Source organism: Culicoides brevitarsis, chromosome 2 (assembly GCF_036172545.1).
Source record: "Culicoides brevitarsis isolate CSIRO-B50_1 chromosome 2, AGI_CSIRO_Cbre_v1, whole genome shotgun sequence".
NCBI lineage: Eukaryota > Metazoa > Arthropoda > Insecta > Diptera > Ceratopogonidae > Culicoides > Culicoides brevitarsis.
Genome location: NC_087086.1, coordinates 34,849,585 through 34,873,029, shown reverse-complemented (window position 1 = coordinate 34,873,029; position 23,445 = coordinate 34,849,585). Strand labels below are relative to the sequence as shown.

The following is a 23,445-nucleotide window of genomic DNA, read 5'->3' as shown; positions in this document are numbered from 1 at the left end:
GCTTACCTTTTATTCGACAGTTGGTATATTTTTGAGGGAAACTTAACTTTTTTTCCTGATTTTGTTTGTAGTTGTTGTTATATAACAACTTGTAATGCCTTCGATGTTCGACATCAACAGAGGGAGTTGCAAAGATACATTTTATATTGCCACTTGAGAAAAAAGGCACGAGCAGCTACCACAATAATAATCATAATAATATTGCTTCAGTTCATTTACGTTCGGAGGCACGCTGCTCGAGGAAGTCGAGTGGAAGTTTTTAAGAGATTACAGTAGAAGAAAAAGACAAAAAGAAAGACAAATACAAAATAAATGAGAGAAAAATCAGGATTGATTGCCGTTTTTCGACAGCTTTTAAGATGAATAAGAAGTAGGCTCATCATTAACGATAGCGACATGACAATGACAACGATGAAGACAGTCAATCAAAATTGATCTATTTTCCAGCGAACTTTTCACTTCATTCGATTCGGGGGGATTACATGAGCATTACGTGTTTAACGGCACGTGGTGCTTTGCGAGCTGGTTGATGATGATGTTTGATATCGTTCGTTTTATAATAACAATAATAATAAAGAAAACTGTAAAATATATTAAGACACGGTCACACTTCCTACGCGACTTTTTTTCGTCGTCGACGCGCGCTTCTAATTCACAACATAATGTTTTTGTGTGTAAAACATTAATCATTATGCTTGTCGTTGTTTATTGATATTATCATCGTATTTTACGCTTATTTCTTTATATTTTATACACTTTAGCAGCTTCTTCTGCTAAATGTTTTTTTTCTCTCGTTCATCTCAATTCGTCGTCGACGACGAAAAAAAAATGCATGATGACAGGCGACTTTTGCTGCAACCTGTGATTCACTTTGCTTGATTGATTTATTGGCGTGTTTTGACTCGACTTGCTGTTAATTCTTAGATGTCGGTCACTCTAACGCGATGTTTACAAATGTTAATAGAACTTGTAAAAGATTAATATTGCAGTTTCATTTCGGGTCTGTTAACGGCTTCCATCTGTCATCTTTCGTGACAAGAATAATCTTACACAAGAAGAAGAAGCGATACTTTCATAACTTTTTCAAAGGGAATTTTTAAATAATATACGCGAAGGAGTGAAACTCAAACAAATTAATCGTTTTAAAGACGCAGAAAAACTTTTTTGGACTTAATTAATTCAAAGTCTCATAAAATATTTCGTTATCACATTTAAACGAACGAGAAAGTTCATTGCGCTTTTCTTTTCATTATCAACATCCAGCAGCAGCACAAACATATAAATTCATATAGGAGAAGAAAAAGATACCAGCCTCCCATGCCGTCAAAATAAACATAGTTAAAAAAAGATTATTATCTTCCTTCCACATGCTTGCGTTTCACTCTTTTTTACTTTTTTCTTTTGTTTGTCTCGGAGAACGCAAGAGATTTAATCAAACACAAAAATATCTAGACGCACACTGACGATTATTATTATTTTCCCTCACAATTCTTTATATCTACTTGAACTTTTTTCCTTCTCGGCATTTCGGAGAATTTTCGGGTTGGATGGATTTCTTGTCCGTCATGGGAAATTTTGGGAAGGATTTTGCTGACATTGATCTCCTGAGAGGTTTAATGTCTTATTTAACTTCTTTTCAGATTAAATCTAACCTTTTATTTTTTTTATTTATTTTTAGGTACATAAGCCCGAAAAATTGAAATTTATGGTAAGTATGCAAAATTAAAAAACTTCAACTTATAAAAAAAAACTTCTTTTGTGATTTCAGAAAAAATTTGAGGTTGAAAAATTTAGCAGATTTATGGTAAAGTAATTTGTAGAAAAAAATTCTGGACTAACCGACAGCTTATATTAAGCGGTTTAAGAACTACTTCTTCCCTTTGGAAAAAGTCAAAAAACTTACTTTATGGGCAACTATGAATGAGATTTGGTAACAAACAATGATCTCACAAACCTTGTCGACTTCAATGGACTTCAGAAAAGAATTGAAATTAAGAACGAATTGAAAAGCATTATTTGACTTAAGTACAAATGAGAAAAGATGATAATTTTTGAGACATTTTTCCTCCAAATATTTAATTTCATGAAAGTAGTTTTCAATCTTTAAATTGCCAGACTCAAAAGTCTTAAAAAACTCAAATTAAAAAAAAATTAAAAATTTTCTAAAATATCAATTTAGGCCGCTCCAAACAAAAATCAAAAATAAAGTCCGATGTCTCATTTTAATAGTCAAAAACCCAATGGGGTAAAATAAAAAAAAAAGTAAAAATTTTCTTTAAAATTTATCGTTTTTTGTTGCATTCTCATAATTTTTCAAGACATTTTCAAAAAAAATTATAAAAAATTTTCAATTATTTTAATTTTTGTTTTAAAAATCATATTTTAACTTGAATTTTCTTCTCTAAAAAATTTTTTCATAAAATTACTGAATTTTTTTTCAAATTTTTTTGACAGTTATTTTTTATGAAATTTTAATTTTTCAATTTTTAACTTAAAATGATCTTAAATCAATTTTTAATTTGACAATTTCAAAGAAGATTATTAAAAAACTACAAAAATGTTGATCAACGATCAAAAATTGTCGTTTTGTATGAAAATAAGTATTTCAATTTTTTTTTTTTTTATTTTATTTCCTCCCCCCCATTTTATTTCCAAAAATTTTAGATTTTGATTTTCATTTGGCTATTTTTAATAAATTTAAAACATTTTAAAAAATTTTTAAATATCAATTCAAGCTAAGAAAAAATTTTTTAGAATTGAAAAAAAAAATTAAAATGCGCTCAAGTCACTTATTCAAACGATAAATTTCCCATCCTTTTTGTCAAAAAAGTTCATTTCTTCTATTCGTAACATTATAAAGCAGACAGAAAGTATAAACGAATGAATGAATGAAAGTTCTGTTTATTTCAAAGATTTTTTTTTGTTGTATCATACACAAAAAATTTGCGAAAACGGAAAATATAAAAGTTTCGGGAAATTTATGCTGTAGTTTGGTCTTGTTATAAAAATTATGGCAAGGCGAGAGTTAATTTGACTTGTTTTTAAAGGCCATTTATGTCGACGAGCGTTGACCATGAGGAAAAAGTTTCTCTCTCTATTTCTCAAGACGGATAATTAAATCAAAACCAAAAAGGAAAAAAGTTTTCTAAAAGCTATTTTCGTGTCGAATGGCTTTCAGCAGCAATTTGTTGGGAAATTGTTTCAGGGACAGTCTACCGTAATCGACAAAGTGATAAAACTTTTCCTTTCAATCAAGGCGACGACGACACATATTCTGCTCTCTTGAGAGGAAAAAGCACAAGAAAAAACATTAAAAGAAAAAGAAACAAATTATTACGACAAGAGGATTATTTCTGGAGCATTTCTTGAACACCTCTATAAATTATTAATATATGGAGCGTACAAATTTTATCATCATCATTATAATTATTATTATTTATCATAAAAATGTATCGCATGTCTTTGACATTAACATCGTCGTCGTCGCCAGGAAAAATTTTCCGAGCTCCAAAAAAAAAATTTTTTTTTCGAGTTCATAATAAAAGTAAAAGTTTTGATGACCTATTAACGATGGTGTAACTTTTGGTACTTTTTTTTGTATCATTCTGAAGAAGCACGAAAAACATAAAAAAAATTTCAAGACTTTGCCCTTTTTATTTCCTTCTATTTATTGCGTGCGTACGGGTCAAAATTATGTCAGCATTTATGATTTTTCTTCTTCTTCGTCGTTTTTTTTTTCTCGAGAACATAACGAGAAACGAGAAGATTAATGGTTGGTGCTCAAATTGACTTTTTATTCTCCATTAGCGCAGATGTCAATGAGGTGATGTCACGAGGGACATTAATACTTACTTGTCGCTGCAAAAAATGCAAAAATCAGCAGGAGTCGTCGTCGTTCGCTACTTTTATGATAATAATATGACATAATCCTTTTTAGTTTTTTTTTCTCCTCACTCAGCGTCCTTCTTTAATAATTTATTTTATTTTCTTTTAATAATAATATAATTTTTCCACATAAATTTTTTATTATTGGCTAAAACGTTAAATAAATCCTATTAGCCTTCGGCTTAACTTTTTCAACGGTGAACAAAATAAAATAATTTTTTTCCTTTTTCTTTACAAAAAAAAAATTAAATCCTTTTGAGACACTTGAATTTTTTCACATTTTATAAAATTTTTCACTTTTTTTTCTATTAAATTTATTTTTTTTTTTTAGAAGAAACGACTTCATCCACGGCAACTCCAAGACTGAATTTTTTGAATGAAAATCCATCTAATATAAGACGAAAAAAACTATTTCTAATCCACTCACGCCACTCAAAAAAAAACTTAAAATCAAATAAAAAAGACACTTTGATTCAATTTTAATGCGTTTACCATACATACAACAAAAAAAATGTAACATCTCCATACATTTACACGAAGCGAGTACGAACGCACTACAAACACGTGATATTATGTGTGAAAATATTTAGAATAAGAATTTTATTTAGCGCGATCGCCCGATCTATGAACTTATGTAATCGTTCTGCTTCATCATCTTCGCGTCGTGCGTGCGTACGTGTGGGAGTCTCAGCGCCAACCAACATCATGTACGAGTTGTATGAAAGGTGTTTGTTTGATTTAACATTCAACTCGGTGATGATAAGGAAATAAAGATGTTTGAACATATTGTAATTCCAGATGGGAAGGAACGCTGTTTAAATGGGGATTTGCGTTTTGTAGCGTGCGTTTGAGAGGAACGTTAATTTTTTGGTTATTTATAGAATAAAAATAATTTTTAAAAATATTTATGAAATTAATTAAAATAAAAAAAATAATTTATTTTTTTTTACATAAATATTTTAAATTAATATTTTTTTTTATTTAAATAATTCTTAAATTATAATAAAAATATGTTAAATTAAATTTAATTGATAAATAATTTTAAATTAATTATTCAAAAAAATTAAATTAATCAGTTTTAAAAATTTTTAGTATTTTTAATTTATTAAACTTGATTCAATTTTTATAAAATAATTTATCAATATTTTAGAACTTAGAATTTTTTTTTATTATATTATTTTTTTATCAATTTTTATTATTTAAAATTTTTTATTTATTGTAATATTTTTTATAAAATTTCAAAATCATGTTGATATTTTAATTTTTCATTTAATTGTTTAAATATTTTTTAAATTTTTACCCTGAAAATAATATTAACTTTTAAATAATTTTATAAATAATAATTTTATTTTTATTTATTTTATTATATTTGATTTTTACTTTATTTTTTAAACAATATAAAATTTTATTTTTTTTTTTTAATTTTTATTATTTTTTTTTTATTTTTTTAAATTTTAATTTTTTTTTAATTAATTTTTTTTTTAATTTTTAATTTAATTTAATTTTTTTTAAATTTATTTTTAATTTCTATTTTTTATTTTATTTTTTTTTTCTTTTAATTTTTTAAATATTTAATTTTAAATTATTTTTTTTTTTTTAATTATTTTTATTTTTTAATAATAATTATTATTATATTAATTATAATTAATAATATATATTTATTTGGTTTTTACTTTGAAAATTTTAATTTGAGAATTTTCCCTTGTTTTTTTTTATTTTTATTAGATTTAATTTTTTTTTCAATTTTTATAATAAATTTTATTAAATTATTAAATTTTTAATTGATTTAATTTAATTTTAATTAATTTAATTTAATTTTTCAGAAAATTTTCCCGAATTATGCACTTTTTTGAGTTTGTGATAGTAAAAGTGTAAGCAACATATCATCACATATTCACCAAAAAAACACATGTGTTTGTAGAAGTAAATATTTTTGTATTGTCTCCTCGTACAAGTAAGTATCTCTTATCACTTTAAACAACTTTATTTTTTCTTCATATCAAATCTTTGTGCAGTTGTTGTTCTGTCGCGAGAACGAACAGACGTGTAAACATCAAAAAAAATATTTTTTTAAACAATACTCACAAAATAATTCTCAAAAAATGGTTTATCTGGAAGCATCTCCGCCAGATCTACGTCATGAATACTCCTTCCTGTTTAATCAAAATTCGTTATCGTTTCTTGCTGATTTGATCGCGACTTTTGAAGCAGATTACGATAAGGTAAGAATTCAAAGAAAACAATTTTTTTCGTTAATTTTTAATTTTTTTCGACTTTTAGATTCTCCAAGAACGACAAAATCGCGCCGTTACAGTGAGCCAAGGAGATTTCAAGCCAATTTTCAAAAATCGTCACATTTTGTCGGATTGGAAAATTAACGAATTGCCTAAAAAACTTCAAAATCGAAAGTTAGATCTTGGCGATTGCGCGCCTTCGGACAAGCAACACTTGGTAAATGCCTTAAATGCCGACGTTCAAGGTGTTCAATTGGATTTCGATGATGGGTTTTGTCCGACATGGGAGAACATCATTCAAGGAATTTACAATATTTCGCAAGCGGCGAGGTCAAAATTGCCCGGAATGCAAAAAACGATTGAAAAATGTCCCGTTTTGATGATGAGACCACGAGCTTTTAACATGATCGAACATCATTGCATGGTAAAAATTCTTAAAAAAAATTAAAAATTGATTTTTCAAGGTTTTATTTTTAGATTCGCGGAAGAAAAGTTCCCGGAGCGTTATTTGACTTCGCCTTGCTGATGCATCATAACGGAAAATTGTTGAGCGAAATGGGAGTTGGACCGTATTTTTATCTTTCCAAGGTAAAAAATTTAATTTTTTAAATAAATTAATTAAAAATTATCAATTTTTTTACATTTTTTAGATCGAAAGTGCAGAAGAAGCCGCTTTATGGAACAAAATCTTCATTTGGACCCAAGATAAGTTAAACATCCCTCAAGGAACCATCAAAGCATGCATCTTGATCGAAAATATCTTGGCAGCATTCGAAATGGAAGACATCTTATACGCCATTAAGGACCATGCGATCGGCTTAAATTGCGGAATTTGGGATTATTCGGCGAGTATCATCCAAAAATTCGGTCACAACGAGGAATATTTGATACCAGACCGCAACAAATATGTCAACGTTGGAAAAACTTTCTTGAAAAATTACATGAAACTCGTTGTTCGGGTGTGTCACGATCACGGAGCTTTGGCAACGGGAGGAATGGTAGCGAAATTATTGCCAAAAGATACAAAAACTGAACAGTAAGTTTGATTTTTTTAACGAAAAAATTAATTTTTAAGACTTTTTGAATTTTTTTAGTTATCAAAACGTGAAAAAAGCAATTCAAGATGGAAAAGCAAGTGAAATTCAGTTAGGAGTTGATGGATTTTTAGTGTTCGATATGAGAGCTGTTGAAGCTTTGAAGGAGGTAAAGTACTTTTTGACGCTCAAAAGTGACAAAAATCGAAATTTTCTTCAATTTTAGTTATGGGATCAACATACGACGAAGGAAAATCAAGTACATGTCTTACCAAATATTGCTCAAGTGACGCCGGAGAGTCTTTTGAAGGTGCCTAAAGGAGTTGTTACGATCGAAGGACTTAGGTGAGTGGCTTTTAATGATGATTTTATGAGAAAATTTTCCATTTTCTTTAAAAATTTTCTTAAAAATTACATTTTTCGTCAATTTTTGTATTTTAAAGACCTAAAAAGTAAATTTTCTAAAATTTCTAAAATTTTCTTCAGAAATCGTTAGCTTAGTTTAATTTTTTGTTATTTTTTAGACGTCTAAAGCTTTGCAAAGTAAAGAAAAAAATTTAGTTTTCGTTCAATTTCCTGTAAAAAAATTTTTTTATGATTTTTGACGTTTAAAGTCCTCATAGAGTTAAATAAAAAATTATTTTTCAAAATTTTTCTCCCAAATAATGGCTTAAAATTAAATTTTTCGTAATTTTCGGTTGTTCGAAAACAAAATTTTTACAAAAACTTTCACTTTTGGTCAATTTTCTCACAAATTTGTTAAAAAAATTAAATTTTCGTTAATTTTTAGTTTTCACAAAACAAAAATAAACATTTTTTGATAAATTTTCTCATAAAATCATCATAAAAACACAAAATTCCAACGATTCAACTAAAAAATCTTAATTTTTCAGACACAACTTGAACGTTTCCCTCCTCTTCATCTACCACTGGCTCCTCGGAAAAGGCACATTCATCTACAACCAGTCCGTCGAGGATTCCGCAACTGCTGAAATCAGTCGTTGTCAACTCTGGCAATGGCTTCGACACAAAGTCCCCATCGAAAACTACGAAAATCAACTTGTCATCTACCCTTGGCTCATGAAAGAACTCCAAAACGAAGTCTACCGCGCCTCAAAACGCTACTGCAAACTTTATATTCACAAAAAACTCATAATGATAGCGAAAAGTTTCCTAATTGAGATCATCACGAGTCGACATCCGCCTGAATTTATCACAACTTACCTAAATGACATCCTCCACAGCAAGCTAGGACATCGATTAATCGGAAAATTATAAAATTTCGTTGATTTTCAGCCTATTCTAACGCTAAAAAAGCAATTTTTTATTGTCTATCTAATAAAAATTTCGCGTCAAGTGATGAAATTTAACGATGTGCCATGATAAATCGATGCCAAATTTGCGGTTGGTTGAAATAAGTCAAGTTTTTGCAGCAAATTATGCCGTTTTTGAACATATCCGCATACAAGTCGGGTACATTTTTGTGTTGATAACATGTGAAAAGTGTCTCCAAAACGGTGCCTTGTTGCTCTTTCCACGAATCTTGGGTCAGTAACGTGCATAAGCTGTGCGGGAAGCAACGCGAACTCTTGATACTGCGATTCGATTCGTTATCCATCGAGTTTTTGAACATAAATCCGTTGCCAGATAACGCAATGACGCACGTTATGAAGACTTCGATCAAGTAACAATTGTCCAGGACAACCACTGATTCGAGATTTATGTCTTGTTTGTTCTTTGCTTGCATCTTCATGAGCTCAGAAGAGTCTTTTTTCAAGGAATTTTGGATATTTGTCAAGAGTTCCGTGATAAAAGTGCAACTTTTCGCTGACTGATGTACGGAAAAAATGTCAATTACTGTTTCTAACGTCATTAATTGCTGATTTGGCTTCTTTTGGGTCTCATCGATTGCCTGCATGAGCCATTTTAGGGGGTTATCAGCGTCACGGGAGGCATTGGTGCATGCCGCTTTGATCAAAGTTAAAGATTTTTTGTAACAAATTGTCTTTTTACTTTGAATTCCGTTCATTATTATCTTGTTGAGTGACTTGAAAGGCAGCGTTTTTGTCAATTTTACGAATTTCATGAAGATTTCATCATGAGTTTCGAGCTGGATGATCGTTTCTTCCAAAGTTTCGCACAAATTTATGAAATTTTTCTTACTTTCGAGCGTTTTGTTCTTGAAAACAGCCGGAATTGAGGTCAAAATGTGCTCAAATAAGATGTTGGAGCAGTCAGAGCTTTGTGAAAAAGTGATCGACTTCTTAACAAAAATCCCGTAAATCGCTTCGTCTGCGGATTCAGTCAATTCTGGTAACATTTCATACAAAACTCCGATGTCTTCTTCCTGAAAATTCGAGATGTCAAAGTTTCGGATGTAATTTTCCATCATTTGCTTGGCGGTTTTCGACGAAGACATTTGATTCGATAAAATTCGGATGCAATTGTGTTTCAAATCGATGCCGTTGTGGAAAAATTCGTGCAAAAAGTTCCAATCCAGGGGAGGGAGGGGCTTTGGGTATTTAAATGCTAAAGCTTTCAATAATCCGTTGATGATGTGATCGTCGGCGGTTTGTTGCTTCGATTGCTGCAGCAAAAATTGAATAATTGCCCGTAAAACGCTCTTCTCGGGGAGATTTTTAAAGTCCTTGGGCTCACTTCGACCTTCGGGAACGATATAAACACCTCCACGGAACTCCTTGACTTCTTCCGAAATGAGATTTGAAACGAGACACGCGACGTTTTCAATGCATTGCCGATAAGTGTTCTCCATTAAGTTGATCCAAACTTCCGGCAAAGCCTCATCTTCTAAACTAATCAGCTCCGGAGGACCAGAATTCATTCCATCCGGCTCTTTTTCGAGTTTTAAGCCTTTTTTCAGTAACGCTGGGATGTCATCGACGAACAAAAGATTTTTTGGAAACAGAGCAAGACAATCGATCGCGGCGCCGCAAACCGAAATGTCGTTGTCGATGTGATATAAGGCTTTGGACCACAACTTTTTGATGATTTCGCGGGTGAAATCGATGAATTCTTTTGAATTTTTTTGGAGTTTTGGGATTTTTGAGAAAAAGATGAACAAAGATTTCAAGACTCGAACACGATTTTCGTAACGAAATTTGAAGCTGATCTCATTCCAGGTGCTGACGATGTCGACAACCAAGTTTTCGCAAAGAACGGCGAGAGATTCGATCGCGAGGACGATCGTTACTTCGTTATCTGGAGTGTTCAGGAGCTCAGAAATTGGTTGAATTAGGTCTGCGCCGTGTTGAGTAGGTCTGAAAATAGAAAAAAAAAGTTAAAATTTTTGTCATGTGACTTGACCCAATGCACATTTGTAAATTTTTTGACCCAGTTTACATTAAAAATTTTTGACCCAGTGCTCTATAATGTGTCTTGAGGTAAAATTTAAAAAAAAATGTCCCAATGCACATTTTGTAAATTTTTCCCAATGCAAATTTTAATTTTTGACCCAGTTGGTATTTTAAAATGTCCTCCAATAATATGTTTTGAATTTTTTATCTAATTTTTATTCAAAATATTCACAAAATTAAAATTTTTCTGCCCCGTTGCTCATATAAAAATTTTGTCCCAACGCATATTTAAGATTTTTCAGCCAAATAATATTTCAAATTTTTGTTCCAATGCACATTTTAACTTAAATTCTTAAAATTTTAATTTTAGCATTGAGCTTAAAATATGTCCCAATACAAATTTTGAAAAATTTTGCCCATTGAAAATTCAAAAAATTTGCCCCAATACACATTTTGTAAATTTTTTCTAATGCAAAATTTATATTTTTTACCCATTTGACATTTTAAAATGTCGCCCTAATGCACATTTTGAATTTTCGACCCAATCTTTATTCAAAATATTCACAAAATTTATAATTTCAATCTTATACAGTGGTTATTGAATCAAAATTTACCAATGCAAATTCAATTTTTTTTGCCCCATTATACATTTTGAAAATTTTTCATAAACTATTTTTGAAATTCTCTTCGTGAATCACATTTTATAAGTTTATTACAGCACAATTTAAAAATTTTTGACCCATTGCATATCTAAAAATTTTGTCCCAAGACACATTTTAAAGTTTTTTTTACCCAAAGGATATTTCAAATTTTTTACCCAATGCACATTTTGACATAAATTCTTAAAATTTTTATTTTTGCATTGAGCTTATAAAAATTTGCAAAAACTCCCAATAGTACAAATTTTAAATTTTTTGCCCATAGCACATTCTATAAATTTGACCCAATGCACATTCTAAAATTTTTATCATGCATTTTACTTCAAAATACGATAAAAATAAGAACTTACTTCAACTCACAAATCTGCTTAATAACATAAGCTTTCGCGATTTGTGTCTCATACGCCTCGATCGCTGTCCTTTTCTGCGAATTCTCCTTCAGCGCCTCACTCAAAATGGAAAATGTCTTTCCATCGATCAACCACAGCTTCAAATAAAGACTTATCGCGTACGCTTTTCCCGTAGTCTTCGCAATGCACGTTATCGTATTAATGACGGCATCTTTTCCAAAGTCCGGCAAACTCTTCAACAGCAAATTTTTCGTTTTCGGATGCATTTCATTGGCAATTTTGAACAAAAACGGCATCCTCCACGAATTTTGCATCTTTTTACTCTTTTTATTCATCTCAACAAGTTGCTTATGAACTTCCAACCAAGCATCGTACCTCAATTGATTACTCAGAAACAATCCTCTCGCTATTAACGGATAATTTTGACTGAAATTCTTGAGCTGCTTCATAACATCCGTCATATTGGCATCACTTGTGCGCCTCAAAAAGTCATCAAATTCGGTATAAGCCGCGATTCGCTCATCGAAAAACCCGTAACTGCTCAAATTCTTCGTTTGTCCGCATTCCTCGTAAAACCTTTTGTTATTATCTCGCGTTGAAACGTAGTTAAAAATGTCTTCGATGTTCGAAACGCATTCCGACGTCGTCGTAGAGCACGAAAGTTTTTGTGTAAGTCCATCCAGAACCATATTCAAAGCGAATGACGTGCCAAATCCGCGTTCAACTATCAAATTTTTCAGGATTTTCGTTAAAATTAACGTGTCATAAGGCGAGGCGACTTGTAAAAGATCCGCCAGAAGCATAATTGCGACATTTGTGAAAGATCCGGTGACATTACAGCCACTTAGGTGCTCACAAAGTAGATGAAACACGAGTTGCAGCGGATTTGTAACGGAAATTCCTCGTTCCGCGACATTTGTTGTCGATACAATCAAGCAAAGTGACAAACTTTGAAGCTCTGAAGTGTCGCGGACCTTCAAAAAATATTTTGTGGCTTTGCAAATTAAGTTATTTGTGTACAAGGCATTGGCGGAACAGTCACTTCTGCTATAGAGAATGACATCTTGGTAGAAAATTTCTCCTCCGCGACTTTTTAGGAGCAAACTTTTCCACAGGGCGTCGCTGTAAACTAAATTACTGAAGACATAAAGCAACACTGGCTTCAAATATTCCGTGGATTTCTCGAAAATTAGCTTTTCATGATGATTCAGTGCCTGATCGATCTGTTGAAGCAAAAAATATCGCCTTTCCGATGCATTTAGCGTTTCTTTGGAAAAAAGTGCCATAAGCGGATGTTGTTCGGGCGCGACAATTCTGTATTCGCACACATAACGAGACGTCGTACCGCAACTTTTCCTCAACGCCAGCAAGGAAACATCAAAAATGCACTCTACGATAGACGTGAATTGCTCGTAACTGCAAAAAATTCAAAAGTCAATGAACGAAAAATGCAAATTAAAATCGATTTACGTACCTGGAGTTTTGTAGCATAGGCAGGAAGATGGCCATTACTTGTTTGTTGTCTATGGAAGCACTTTCGCAAAGTTTCACAAAAGTTTTGCACACGACTAAGGAAGCGAAAGCATTTTTCTTGAGAAACATTTTTTTCAGTTTTTCGATTTCGGCGGTGGCATCTTCGTTCTTTTTTTGTTTGTCGCGCACGTTGTTGCCGATTTTGCAGATTATTTTCGAAATTGTGAGATGATCGGAGTCATCGTCCCAATCGGGAATCGTCGTCATGTTGCGCCGAAAGACGGAAAGAAACTGAATTTAAATGCAGAAAAGTGAATGAAAGACTCGCCGTTTTTGTTTACTTTTTTCAGATGTTCCGGTTAAGGGGTGTGTTTCGAAAATTTTTGTGTTGAAATGATTTTGCGCCAATTTTTTTTTACCGCATTTCGAAGAAATTGTGTGAATTATCAAATTTAGGTTGGAAAAATATTTTGGATGGTTCATAACGCTTTTTATAGTTCTTTCGAAAATGCGTTATGGAGCAAATATTATCAAAAAATATGTAAGAAAGGACTTAATATTCACTTCCAGGATGTTAGCGAAAAAAATTGATGAAAAAAAATTTAAGTCAAAATCCTCTTATTATGAGGGCTCACATACCGATTTTTCAAATTTTTTTCAACTTTTGTAGATCACGGTTCTCCAGCTCAAATTGAAGGTTTTGGCATTAGAAACAACTTTTGTTTTGGACTTTTTCTAAATTTTGCGTTTCCGATGTACAGGAGCCATTTAAAGATGTTAGCAAAAAAAATTGATGAAAAAAAATTTAAGTCAAAATCCTCTTATTATGAGGGCTGACATACCGATTTTTCAAAATTGAGCTAGATCACGGTTCTCCAGCTCAAATTGAAGGTTTTGGCATTAGAAACAACTTTTGTTTTGGACTTTTTCTAAATTTTGCGTTTCCGATTTTCAAAATCCTCTTATTATGAACATACCGATTTTTCAACTTTTGTAGATCACGGTTCTCCAGCTCAAATTGAAGGTTTTGGCATTAGAAACAACTTTTGTTTTGGACTTTTTCTAAATTTTGCGTTTCCGATGTACAGGAGCCATTTAAAGATGTTAGCAAAAAAAAATTGATGAAAAAAAATTTAAGTCAAAATCCTCTTATTATGAGGGCTCACATACTGATTTTTCAAAATTTTTTCAACTTTTGTAGATCACGGTTCTCCAGCTCAAATTGAAGGTTTTGGCATTAGAAACAACTTTTGTTTTGGACTTTTTCTAAATTTTGCGTTTCCGATGTACAGGAGCCATTTAAAGAGGTTAGCAAAAAAAATTGATGAAAAAAAATTTAAGTCAAAATCCTCTTATTATGAGGGCTCACATACCATTTTTAGCAAAAAAAAATTTTTTCAACTTTTGTAGATCACGGTTCTCCGGCTCAAATTGAAGGTTTTGGCATTAGAAACAACTTTTGTTTTGGACTTTTTCTAAATTTTGCGTTTCCGATGTACAGGAGCCATTTAAAGATGTTAGCAAAAAAAAATTGATGAAAAAAAATTTAAGTCAAAATCCTCTTATTATGAGGGCTCACATACCGATTTTTCAAAATTTTTTCAACTTTTGTAGATCAAGCTCAAATTGAATGGCATTAGAAACAACTTTTGTTTTGGACTTTTTCTAAATTTTGCGTTTCCGATGTACAGGAGCCATTTAAAGATGTTAGCAAAAAAAAATTGATGAAAAAAAAATTAAGTCAAAATCCTCTTATTATGAGGGCTCACATACTGATTTTTCAAAATTTTTTCAACTTTTGTAGATCACGGTTCTCCAGCTCAAATTGAAGGTTTTGGCATTAGAAACAACTTTTGTTTTGGACTTTTTCTAAATTTTGCGTTTCCGATGTACAGGAGCCATTTAAAGATGTTAGCAAAAAAAATTGATGAAAAAAAAATTAAGTCAAAATCCTCTTATTATGAGGGCTCACATACTGATTTTTCAAAATTTTTTCAACTTTTGTAGATCACGGTTCTCCAGCTCAAATTGAAGGTTTTGGCATTAGAAACAACTTTTGTTTTGGACTTTTTCTAAATTTTGCGTTTCCGATGTACAGGAGCCATTTAAAGATGTTAGCAAAAAAATTGATGAAAAAAAATTTAAGTCAAAATCCTCTTATTATGAGGGCTCACATATTTTTCAAAATTTTTTCAACTTTTGTAGATCACGGTTCTCCAGCTCAAATTGAAGGTTTTGGCATTAGAAACAACTTTTGTTTTGGACTTTTTCTAAATTTTGCGTTTCCGATGTACAGGAGCCATTTAAAGATGTTAGCAAAAAAAAATTGATGAAAAAAAATTTAAGTCAAAATCCTCTTATTATGAGGGCTCACATACTGATTTTTCAAAATTTTTTCAACTTTTGTAGATCACGGTTCTCCAGCTCAAATTGAAGGTTTTGGCATTAGAAACAACTTTTGTTTTGGACTTTTTCTAAATTTTGCGTTTCCGATGTACAGGAGCCCTTTAAAGATGCTTAGATTTTTCAAAATTTTTTCAACTTTTGTAGAAAATTGAATTGCATTATGACTTTTTCTAAATTTTGCGTTTCCGATGTAAAAAGCAAAAAAAATTGATTTTCAAAATCCTCTTATTATGAAGTAGATCAAAATCCTCTTATTATGAGGGCTCACATACTGATTTTTCAAAATTTTTTCAACTTTTGTAGATCACGGTTCTCCAGCTCAAATTGAAGGTTTTGGCATTAGAAACAACTTTTGTTTTGGACTTTTTCTAAATTTTGCGTTTCCGATGTACAGGAGCCATTTAAAGATGTTAGCAAAAAAAATTGATGAAAAAAAATTTAAGTCAAAATCCTCTTATTATGAGGGCTCACATACCAATTTTTGAAAATTGAGTTAGATCACGGTTCTCCAGCTCAAATTGAAGGTTTTGGTATTAGAAACAACTTTTGTTTTGGACTTTTTCTAAATTTTGCGTTTCCGATGTACAGGAGCCATTTAAAGATGTTAGCAAAAAAAATTGATGAAAAAAAATTTAAGTCAAAATCCTCTTATTATGAGGGCTCACATACTGATTTTTCAAAATTTTTTCAACTTTTGTAGATCACGGTTCTCCAGCTCAAATTGAAGGTTTTGGCATTAGAAACAACTTTTGTTTTGGACTTTTTCTAAATTTTGCGTTTCCGATGTACAGGAGCCTTTTAAAGATGTGAGCAAAAAAAATTTAAGTCAAAATCCTCTTATTATGAGGGCTCACATACTGATTTTTCAAAATTTTTTCAACTTTTGTAGATCACGGTTCTCCAGCTCAAATTGAAGGTTTTGGCATTAGAAACAACTTTTGTTTTGGACTTTTTCTAAATTTTGCGTTTCCGATGTACAGGAGCCATTTAAAGATGTTAGCAAAAAAAAATTGATGAAAAAAAATTTAAGTCAAAATCCTCTTATTATGAGGGCTCACATACCGATTTTTCAAAATTTTTTCAACTTTTGTAGATCACGGTTCTCCAGCTCAAATTGAAGGTTTTGGCATTAGAAACAACTTTTGTTTTGGACTTTTTCTAAATTTTGCGTTTCCGATGTACAGGAGCCATTTAAAGATGTTATAGCTTCCAGCTATAAAATTTATCAAATTTAGGTTGAAAAAGTATTTTGGATAGTTCATAACGATATTTCATATTCATAAGAAAAAGCGTTATGGAGTCAATTTTTGTTATCTCATCAACAATTCGTCTTCATGATAAGACAAATCACTAAAAATGTCATTAAATTTAATAATTACCTGATTATTTATAGATTGAGATAACATACGTCATACACTGTCGTAAATAAATGAATAAACAGCTGGCAGTAAACAAAATCCGTATAAAGATCAGAAGATGATAACGCAAAATTTCCGTATTGATTAAATTTAGTTTATTTAACAAATAATAACAAAACAACTATTTGACTTTTGAGAGACTTGATTGCACGTTTTCTATGGCATGAGAAGCGTTTTTTCCGTAAAATGCTTTTTTCAATTTTCGTTAAAATGCTTAAGTGATGACAGTTGGAGCATTGCGTCCCGTAAATTTGGGCAATTCCGAGATTTGCAGGGCAATTTCGATCAAAGGTTTCAGCATTTCACTCGCTTGTCCCAAAACGTTGTCCTTTTCGTACGAATCGATGTACAAACGAACTGTTGCTCCGGAGCTGCCTGTTCCGCTCAAACGCATAACAATACGACTGCCATCCGTGAAGACAATTCGCAATCCCTGCTTCGTGGCGACGGATTTGTCGATGGGATCGTTATAACTGAAGTTGTCGCCCAACTTTACTTTGTAACTTTTGCCGCAAGCACTGAAATCCTTGCCAACAAAACCGGGGTCAGTGATTTTCGTTTCGAGAGTTGCCATCATTTCGTTGCACGGAGCAAGTTCGCATTCCTCGTAGTCGTAACGCGTGAAATAATTGCGCCCATAAGTCTTCCAATGCGCCACGCAAATGTCTTCGATGGATTTTCCGGTGTGTTGCATGATCGAAAGCCATGCCAAAACGGCCCAAACGCCATCTTTTTCGCGAATGTGATCGGATCCGGTGCCAAAACTCTCTTCGCCGCACAAACAAAGACGTCCCGCATCCATGAGATTTCCGAAATATTTCCATCCGGTGGGTGTTTCGAAGATTTCCTTGCCCAAGGCTTTGGCAACCAAGTCAACTGCCGATGCTGTAGGCATACTTCGAGCCAATCCGGTGACGCCATTTTTCTTAAAATACGGAATACACTCGAGATAGTGCGCGATAACCGCTAACGAGTCACTTGGGCACACGAAAAACGCTTTTCGCCCGATAATCATGTTACGATCGCCATCGCCATCGAACGCAGCTCCGATATCGTAATCGCCAGCACGCACAGTATCAACTAAATCTTTCGCATAAGTCAAGTTTGGATCGGGATGCAAGCCTCCAAAGTCAGGTAAGGGTGTTGTATGAACCACATTATCGGGCGTAGCTCCCAATTCCTTGACAAAAATCTCATTAACGTACGACCCAGTGACGCCGTTCATCGAATCGATGCGCATTTTCAAGGGTTTTCCCGTGGATTTGCCCGATACAAAGTCCCGCAACTTCCCAAAATCGAAAATTTCCTTCATCAAACGCACGTAATCCGCTACCGAGTCTAAAACTTCAACCGTAAACTCCTTTCCGTTGACCTCAAACTTGGAAATTCCCGTTTTGGTGATGTCAACTTCAATCCCATCGCAGATTTTGTACTCTTTGATGCCCGTGGTGAGTTTGTAAATGTCATCCGTGCACTTATCGGGTGCTGGACCTCCATTTTCACAATTGAATTTAATGCCGAAATCATTTTCAGGACCTCCGGGATTGTGCGAGGCTGTTAAAACGATACCTCCGAGACATTTGTGGAAGCGAATCAAGCTCGAAACGGCGGGAGTTGATAAAATTCCGTTTTGACCGACGAGTAATTTCGATACGCCATTCGCAGCGGCAATTCTGATGATCAAACGGACCGCTTCGGGACAGTAAAAACGACCGTCGCCGCCAACAACGAGCGTGGAACCGACAATAGAAGCACCGTTTGCATCCAAAATGCATTGTACAAAGTTTTCCGTGTAGTTGGGTTGGGTAAAAACTTTGACCTTGAAAGAAAAAATTAATTTTTATAAAAAAAACATTGAAGAAAATTCAAGAAAAACAAGTCACCTTCTTCCGCAAACCACTGGTTCCCGGTTTTTGTCCCTCAAAGGGCGTTGTAGCGACTGTTTTTACAGTAACTGCCATGATTTTCTCGAAAAAACGATGAAATTGTCTAAAAATTTGATATTTTTCAGTTAAAATTTGGCTGGAAAGCAAAAAAGTGAAGTTACCTCAACGAAATCTTATCAGAGAATGAATTTCCCGTCAAAGTCAAGCCAAGGACAAGTGTTCGATGGGCATCAGGACGTTTTGTTTTGACAACTCAACGAGGTTAGTGACTGGATTTTGTCATTTCGCTATCAGTGAAAGTTGGTTACTTGCCTCAAATCGATTTGGAAAATTATTAAAATTGCAATTTTTCGTAAATTTCAGTGGCTTTCACAGTGAAAAGCCAATTTTTTCGGTGTTTGCAGTGATCGGCGACTGTTTCTGCGATGGGATCCGCTGAAGATAACGCTATTTTGACGATAAATAGCTTTCTGGACCATGATATTGATGTACGGCAACATTTTTCTTTCTTCCATCAGAGAAAATTTCAACTTTTTTCACTTTTTCAGGTCACAACCAACATGGATTTTCCGGATCTCGAGTTCGAGTATGCCGATAATGACACGCATGCCAACGAAATTGCCGAACTTTACAGCTACACGGAAAATAACGAGTTCCAGATGAACGTAAAAGCTTTTGAGGAGCTCATGGAACAAAGCAACATGCCGCCCAGCTGGCAAAAACTCAACGACGAACAACGAAAATGCATCGTTCTCAATCTCATGGACAAGTTGGAGGTCTCCAAGAAGGTAACACGCTTGAAGGCATGTCGCAGCATCCTGTATTTGGTCCAAGGGTGCTGGGCGGAGGTTCAATCCGACCAGGAACAGCAATATTGGGCACGAGAAAATGTCAAGCTGCTTTACACGTTGGGAGTTTTTCAGGCAGTTGTCGAGCTGTTGAATCTCGAGATTGAAAATTCGTACGCCGCGAACGTTGCAATCCGTAAAATCGCCGTTTCGCTTGCTGATTCGACAGATTTGAGGACAATTTTGTCGATTTTGTACATAATTACGGAAGTGATACGGGCGGAGAAGGAAAACGACTCGGAGGACTTTCGTAAAATTGTGACGTCGTTCCAGGAGGACATTTTAAACCCCATTGGGGATGAACTGTTGACCGTAAAGTTGCTTGGGATGATAACGAGATTCTGTAGCGGATCTGCGCCGCATTTTCCGATGAAGAAAGTTTTGTTGCTTTTGTGGAAAATTACGTTAGTCAGTTTGGGAGGCATGGAAGAGTTGCGAAAATTAAAAGGTAAAGTTGAAATTTCATGAAAAAAATCATTGAAAATTTAATTTTTTGATTTTTTGTATAGAACAATATAGGCGTGAAGCAGGTTTGCCGCCAGATAAGGAAGATACGTTGGAAATAACGAAAGTAATGAGGGCAAGTTCTCCTCCGGCGACGACAAGCGGTGATGAAATCATTAATCAGAAGCGTAGTCGACCTTTTAGACGAGTAAGTTTTCCTTTTTCTTCATAAAAATTCAAATTTTTGATAAAAATTTCAAATTTTTGGAAAATTTTCTTAATGAACTTTCACAAATTTTGATGTTTTTTGAGAAATTTTTTGAAAATTCGAAGATTTCTTAGAAAAATTTTCGTATATTCGAAAGATTTTCGAAAATTTTTAATATTTTTCGAAAATTTGAAAAATTGTTTTAAAATTTTTTTTATAATTTTAAGAAATTCGTGAAATTTTTTTTTTTACAACTACAAAAAATAAAAATTTAATTTAAAAATTGAAGTTTTTAAAAACAATTTTCGAAAATTTTTAAAATTTCGAAATATTTTTTCGAAAAAATTTTAAATTTTCGAAAACATGTTCGAAAAAAATTTTAAAATATTTTCAAAAATATAAAGATAATTTGGAGAAATTTTCGAAATTTTTCAACTTTGAAAGATTTTCGAAAAAAAAGCTTTTCGAAATTTTTCGAAAATCGTCTTTGAAAATTTGACAAAAAAAGTTATTAAATTTTTTAAATTTTAAAATTTGAAAAAAAAAATTTTCGAAAGTTTCGAAATTTGTTGAAAATTTTAGAAAATCTTTAAATTTTTAAAGAAAAAAATTCGTTCAAAAAAAAAAAATATTTTCGAAAATTTTAAAATAAAATTTTTTAAAAATTCGAAAATTAGTTCGAAAAATTTCAATTTTGTTAATTTTTATCGTCAAAAAGTAAAATTTTTATTCATATTTTCAGAGCTTAATAAAGCAAAGTTCCCTTGACGAGCAAGAACAGATGACAATGGAGATGGAATCCAACAACGTCGAGAACGAAGAAGACCTCACAGACTACTATCGCCAGTACGAGGACATGAATAACAGTGACAAAATGAACAATGAATTGCCTCCCAACAACCCCGACGAGAATCAAACGAACACGGAAGCACTTGAAAACCATTTCAACGCAATGCCGAAACTCCCATGGACCCCAAAGGTTCGCGAAAAGGACATTGAGGCATTTTTGGATGCATCTCGTAGCAAATTTATCGGATACACGTTGCAAAATGACCTTCAAACGTTGGCGGGACTCCCGCAACCCATCAAAGAAGGTGTCAGCATCTTAAAACGAGTAAGAAATTTACTGAAAATTTTCTTAAAAAATTAATTTTTCATAAAAAATTTCGAATTTTTAGCACGTTTACATCAGTTTGGCTGACATTCAGATAAAAAGAGAAGAAGAAATTGCGAGAAATCCCGTCAGCTTGGCTGGAACCGACATTAAAATGACATCTGCGGAAATTTTGTATCAAGCAATTCTCCCGAATTTGCCCCAATATATGATTTCTTTGTTGAAAATCTTGCTTGCGGGTGAGTTTTTGATCTTTTCAAGTCTCATCCAGGTCCTAAATTTTAATTTTTTTGACAGCTGCCCCAACTTCGAAAGCAAAAACTGACAGTATTAACATCATGGCTGACGTTTTGCCCGAGGACATGCCGTGAGTTTCTCCCATTTTAGCCAAAAATCCAATTTTTCATCTTTTTTCTCGTCAAATTTCAGGATGACAGTTGCCCAATCGACCAAACTCGGCATCGACGTGAATCGCCACAAAGAAATTATCGTAAAAGCTGTTTCTGCCATCCTTTTACTCTTCTTGAAGCATTTAAAGCTAAATCACATCTATCAATTTGAATTCATGGCGCAACATTTGGTCTTTGCAAACTGCGTGCCCCTCGTCCTGAAATTCCTCAATCAGAACATCATGAGTTACGTCGGCTCGAAAAATGTCATTCCAATTATGGATTTCCCGTCGTGCGTCATTGGCGAGCAAAATGAACTCACGTCAGATAGTTTGGTGATCGGGGATTCGGCGGCTTATTCGTGGCGCAATATTTTCTCGTGCATCAATTTGTTGCGCGTTTTGAATAAATTGACAAAATGGAAGCATTCGCGGATCATGATGTTGGTGGTTTTTAAGTCGGCGCCAATTTTGAAGAGAACATTGAAAGTGAGACATGCCGTTATGCAGTTGTACGTGTTGAAGTTGCTGAAGATGCAAACGAAGTATTTGGGAAGGCAATGGAGAAAGTCGAACATGAAGACAGTTTCGGCGATTTATTCGAAGGTTCGACATCGCTTGAATGATGACTGGGCTTTTGGAAATGGTGAGTTTTTAGATGAATTTTGTGATAATTTAAAGAATTTTAGACAAATTTTCGAAAGTTTAAAGATCTTTAGAACAAATTTTCGAATATTCGAAGATTTTCTGAACAAATTTTCGAAAGTTCGAAGATCATTTGACAAATTTTTCAAAGTTCGAAGATAGTTAAGGCAAATTTTCGAATATTCGAAGATCTTATGAACAAATTTTCGAATATTCGAAGATCTTATGAACAAATTTTCGAATATTCGAAGATCTTATGAACAAATTTTCAAATATTCGAAGACCTTTTGAACTAATTTTCGAATATTCGAAGATCTTTTGAACAAATTTTCGAATATTCGAAGATCTTATGAACAAATTTTCGAATATTCGAAGATCTTATGAACAAATTTTCGAATATTCGAAGATCATTTGAACAAATTTTCGAATATTCGAAGATCTTATGAACAAATTTTCGAATATTCGAAGATCATTTGAACAAATTTTCGAATATTCGAAGATCTTATGAACAAATTTTCGAATATTCGAAGATCTTATGAACAAATTTTCGAATATTCGAAGATCTTTTGAACAAATTTTCGAATATTCGAAGATCTTATGAACAAATTTTCGAATATTCGAAGATCTTTTGAACAAATTTTCGAATATTCGAAGATCTTTTGAACAAATTCGAACATTTTCAAACAAATTCTCATCCAAAAACCTTTTTTTCAGATCTCGATGCCCGCCCATGGGACTTCCAAGCGGAAGAATGCACGCTCCGTACATGCGTTGACGCCTTCAATACTCGTCGTTACGTCGATACGAGCAATATTAATCGCGCAAACGGCGAAATGGAAGATTTAACCGACATCAACAATGAAAACTTCTTGAACTACTTCATCCATTCGGGCGGCGAAAACTTGAACAACATGAACGAAGCTGACAAACTTCACGAAGTCCAACTCACGGAAGAATTCAAACGCAATTACGAGTCCTGGCTAGATCGGGAAGTTTTTCAAAGCAACGTCGATTGGGACATGCTCATGTCGCACGTCGAGTAAAAAATTAAGAATTTCATAAAAGTTTAATCCAGCAAAAAAAAAATAAAATTAACCTAAAAACTTTAGTAAAAACACACAAAAATAATTTTTAAAACC

General features: G+C 32.9%; 4 protein-coding genes across 4 annotated transcripts; 2 read left to right on the top strand and 2 right to left on the bottom strand.

Moving 5' to 3' along the window:
- Nucleotides 1-5,932: 5,932 nt before the first annotated feature.
- Nucleotides 5,933-8,504, top strand: LOC134831994 (uncharacterized). Its single transcript, XM_063845849.1, has 7 exons — nt 5,933-6,107; nt 6,166-6,543; nt 6,597-6,707; nt 6,770-7,155; nt 7,214-7,322; nt 7,380-7,498; nt 8,047-8,504. The coding sequence occupies exons 1-7, from the start codon at nt 5,988-5,990 to the stop codon at nt 8,429-8,431; spliced, it is 1,608 nt and encodes a 535-aa protein (XP_063701919.1). The 5' UTR covers nt 5,933-5,987; the 3' UTR covers nt 8,432-8,504.
- LOC134831993 (uncharacterized) lies at nt 8,383-13,235 on the bottom strand. The gene is made up of 3 exons (XM_063845847.1): nt 12,951-13,235; nt 11,477-12,892; nt 8,383-10,431 (listed from the first exon to the last, which is right to left on the bottom strand). The coding sequence occupies exons 1-3, from the start codon at nt 13,214-13,216 to the stop codon at nt 8,520-8,522; spliced, it is 3,594 nt and encodes a 1,197-aa protein (XP_063701917.1). The 5' UTR covers nt 13,217-13,235; the 3' UTR covers nt 8,383-8,519.
- Nucleotides 13,236-16,845: 3,610 nt separating this feature from the next.
- Nucleotides 16,846-18,870, bottom strand: LOC134829738 (phosphoglucomutase). Its single transcript, XM_063842974.1, has 3 exons — nt 18,821-18,870; nt 18,657-18,762; nt 16,846-18,592 (listed from the first exon to the last, which is right to left on the bottom strand). Exons 2-3 carry the CDS (start codon nt 18,732-18,734, stop codon nt 16,988-16,990), a joined length of 1,683 nt encoding a protein of 560 aa, XP_063699044.1. The 5' UTR covers nt 18,735-18,762; nt 18,821-18,870; the 3' UTR covers nt 16,846-16,987.
- A 101-nt stretch (nt 18,871-18,971) lies between these two features.
- On the top strand, nt 18,972-23,445 carry LOC134832271 (striatin-interacting protein 1 homolog). The gene is made up of 8 exons (XM_063846256.1): nt 18,972-19,147; nt 19,208-19,955; nt 20,017-20,159; nt 20,902-21,273; nt 21,338-21,512; nt 21,571-21,640; nt 21,703-22,307; nt 23,021-23,445. Exons 1-8 carry the CDS (start codon nt 19,085-19,087, stop codon nt 23,347-23,349), a joined length of 2,505 nt encoding a protein of 834 aa, XP_063702326.1. The 5' UTR covers nt 18,972-19,084; the 3' UTR covers nt 23,350-23,445.

Excerpts from the sequence above, each read along its gene's own strand:
- LOC134829738 (XM_063842974.1), bottom strand. The coding sequence starts at position 18,734 with ATGGCAGTTACTGTAAAAACAGTCGCTACAACGCCCTTTGAGGGACAA. Across the intron at positions 18,593-18,656 it reads CCAGTGGTTTGCGGAAGAAG|GTCAAAGTTTTTACCCAACC; the intron begins GTGACTTGTTTT and ends TTTTCTTTCAAG.
- LOC134832271 (XM_063846256.1), top strand. The coding sequence starts at position 19,085 with ATGGGATCCGCTGAAGATAACGCTATTTTGACGATAAATAGCTTTCTG. Across the intron at positions 19,148-19,207 it reads TTCTGGACCATGATATTGAT|GTCACAACCAACATGGATTT; the intron begins GTACGGCAACAT and ends TCACTTTTTCAG. Across the intron at positions 21,274-21,337 it reads GTGTCAGCATCTTAAAACGA|CACGTTTACATCAGTTTGGC; the intron begins GTAAGAAATTTA and ends TCGAATTTTTAG.
- LOC134831994 (XM_063845849.1), top strand. The coding sequence starts at position 5,988 with ATGGTTTATCTGGAAGCATCTCCGCCAGATCTACGTCATGAATACTCC. Across the intron at positions 6,108-6,165 it reads TTGAAGCAGATTACGATAAG|ATTCTCCAAGAACGACAAAA; the intron begins GTAAGAATTCAA and ends TTCGACTTTTAG. Across the intron at positions 7,499-8,046 it reads GTTACGATCGAAGGACTTAG|ACACAACTTGAACGTTTCCC; the intron begins GTGAGTGGCTTT and ends TTAATTTTTCAG.
- LOC134831993 (XM_063845847.1), bottom strand. The coding sequence starts at position 13,216 with ATGACGACGATTCCCGATTGGGACGATGACTCCGATCATCTCACAATT. Across the intron at positions 12,893-12,950 it reads CCTATGCTACAAAACTCCAG|TTACGAGCAATTCACGTCTA; the intron begins GTACGTAAATCG and ends AATTTTTTGCAG. Across the intron at positions 10,432-11,476 it reads AAGCAGATTTGTGAGTTGAA|ACCTACTCAACACGGCGCAG; the intron begins GTAAGTTCTTAT and ends TTCTATTTTCAG.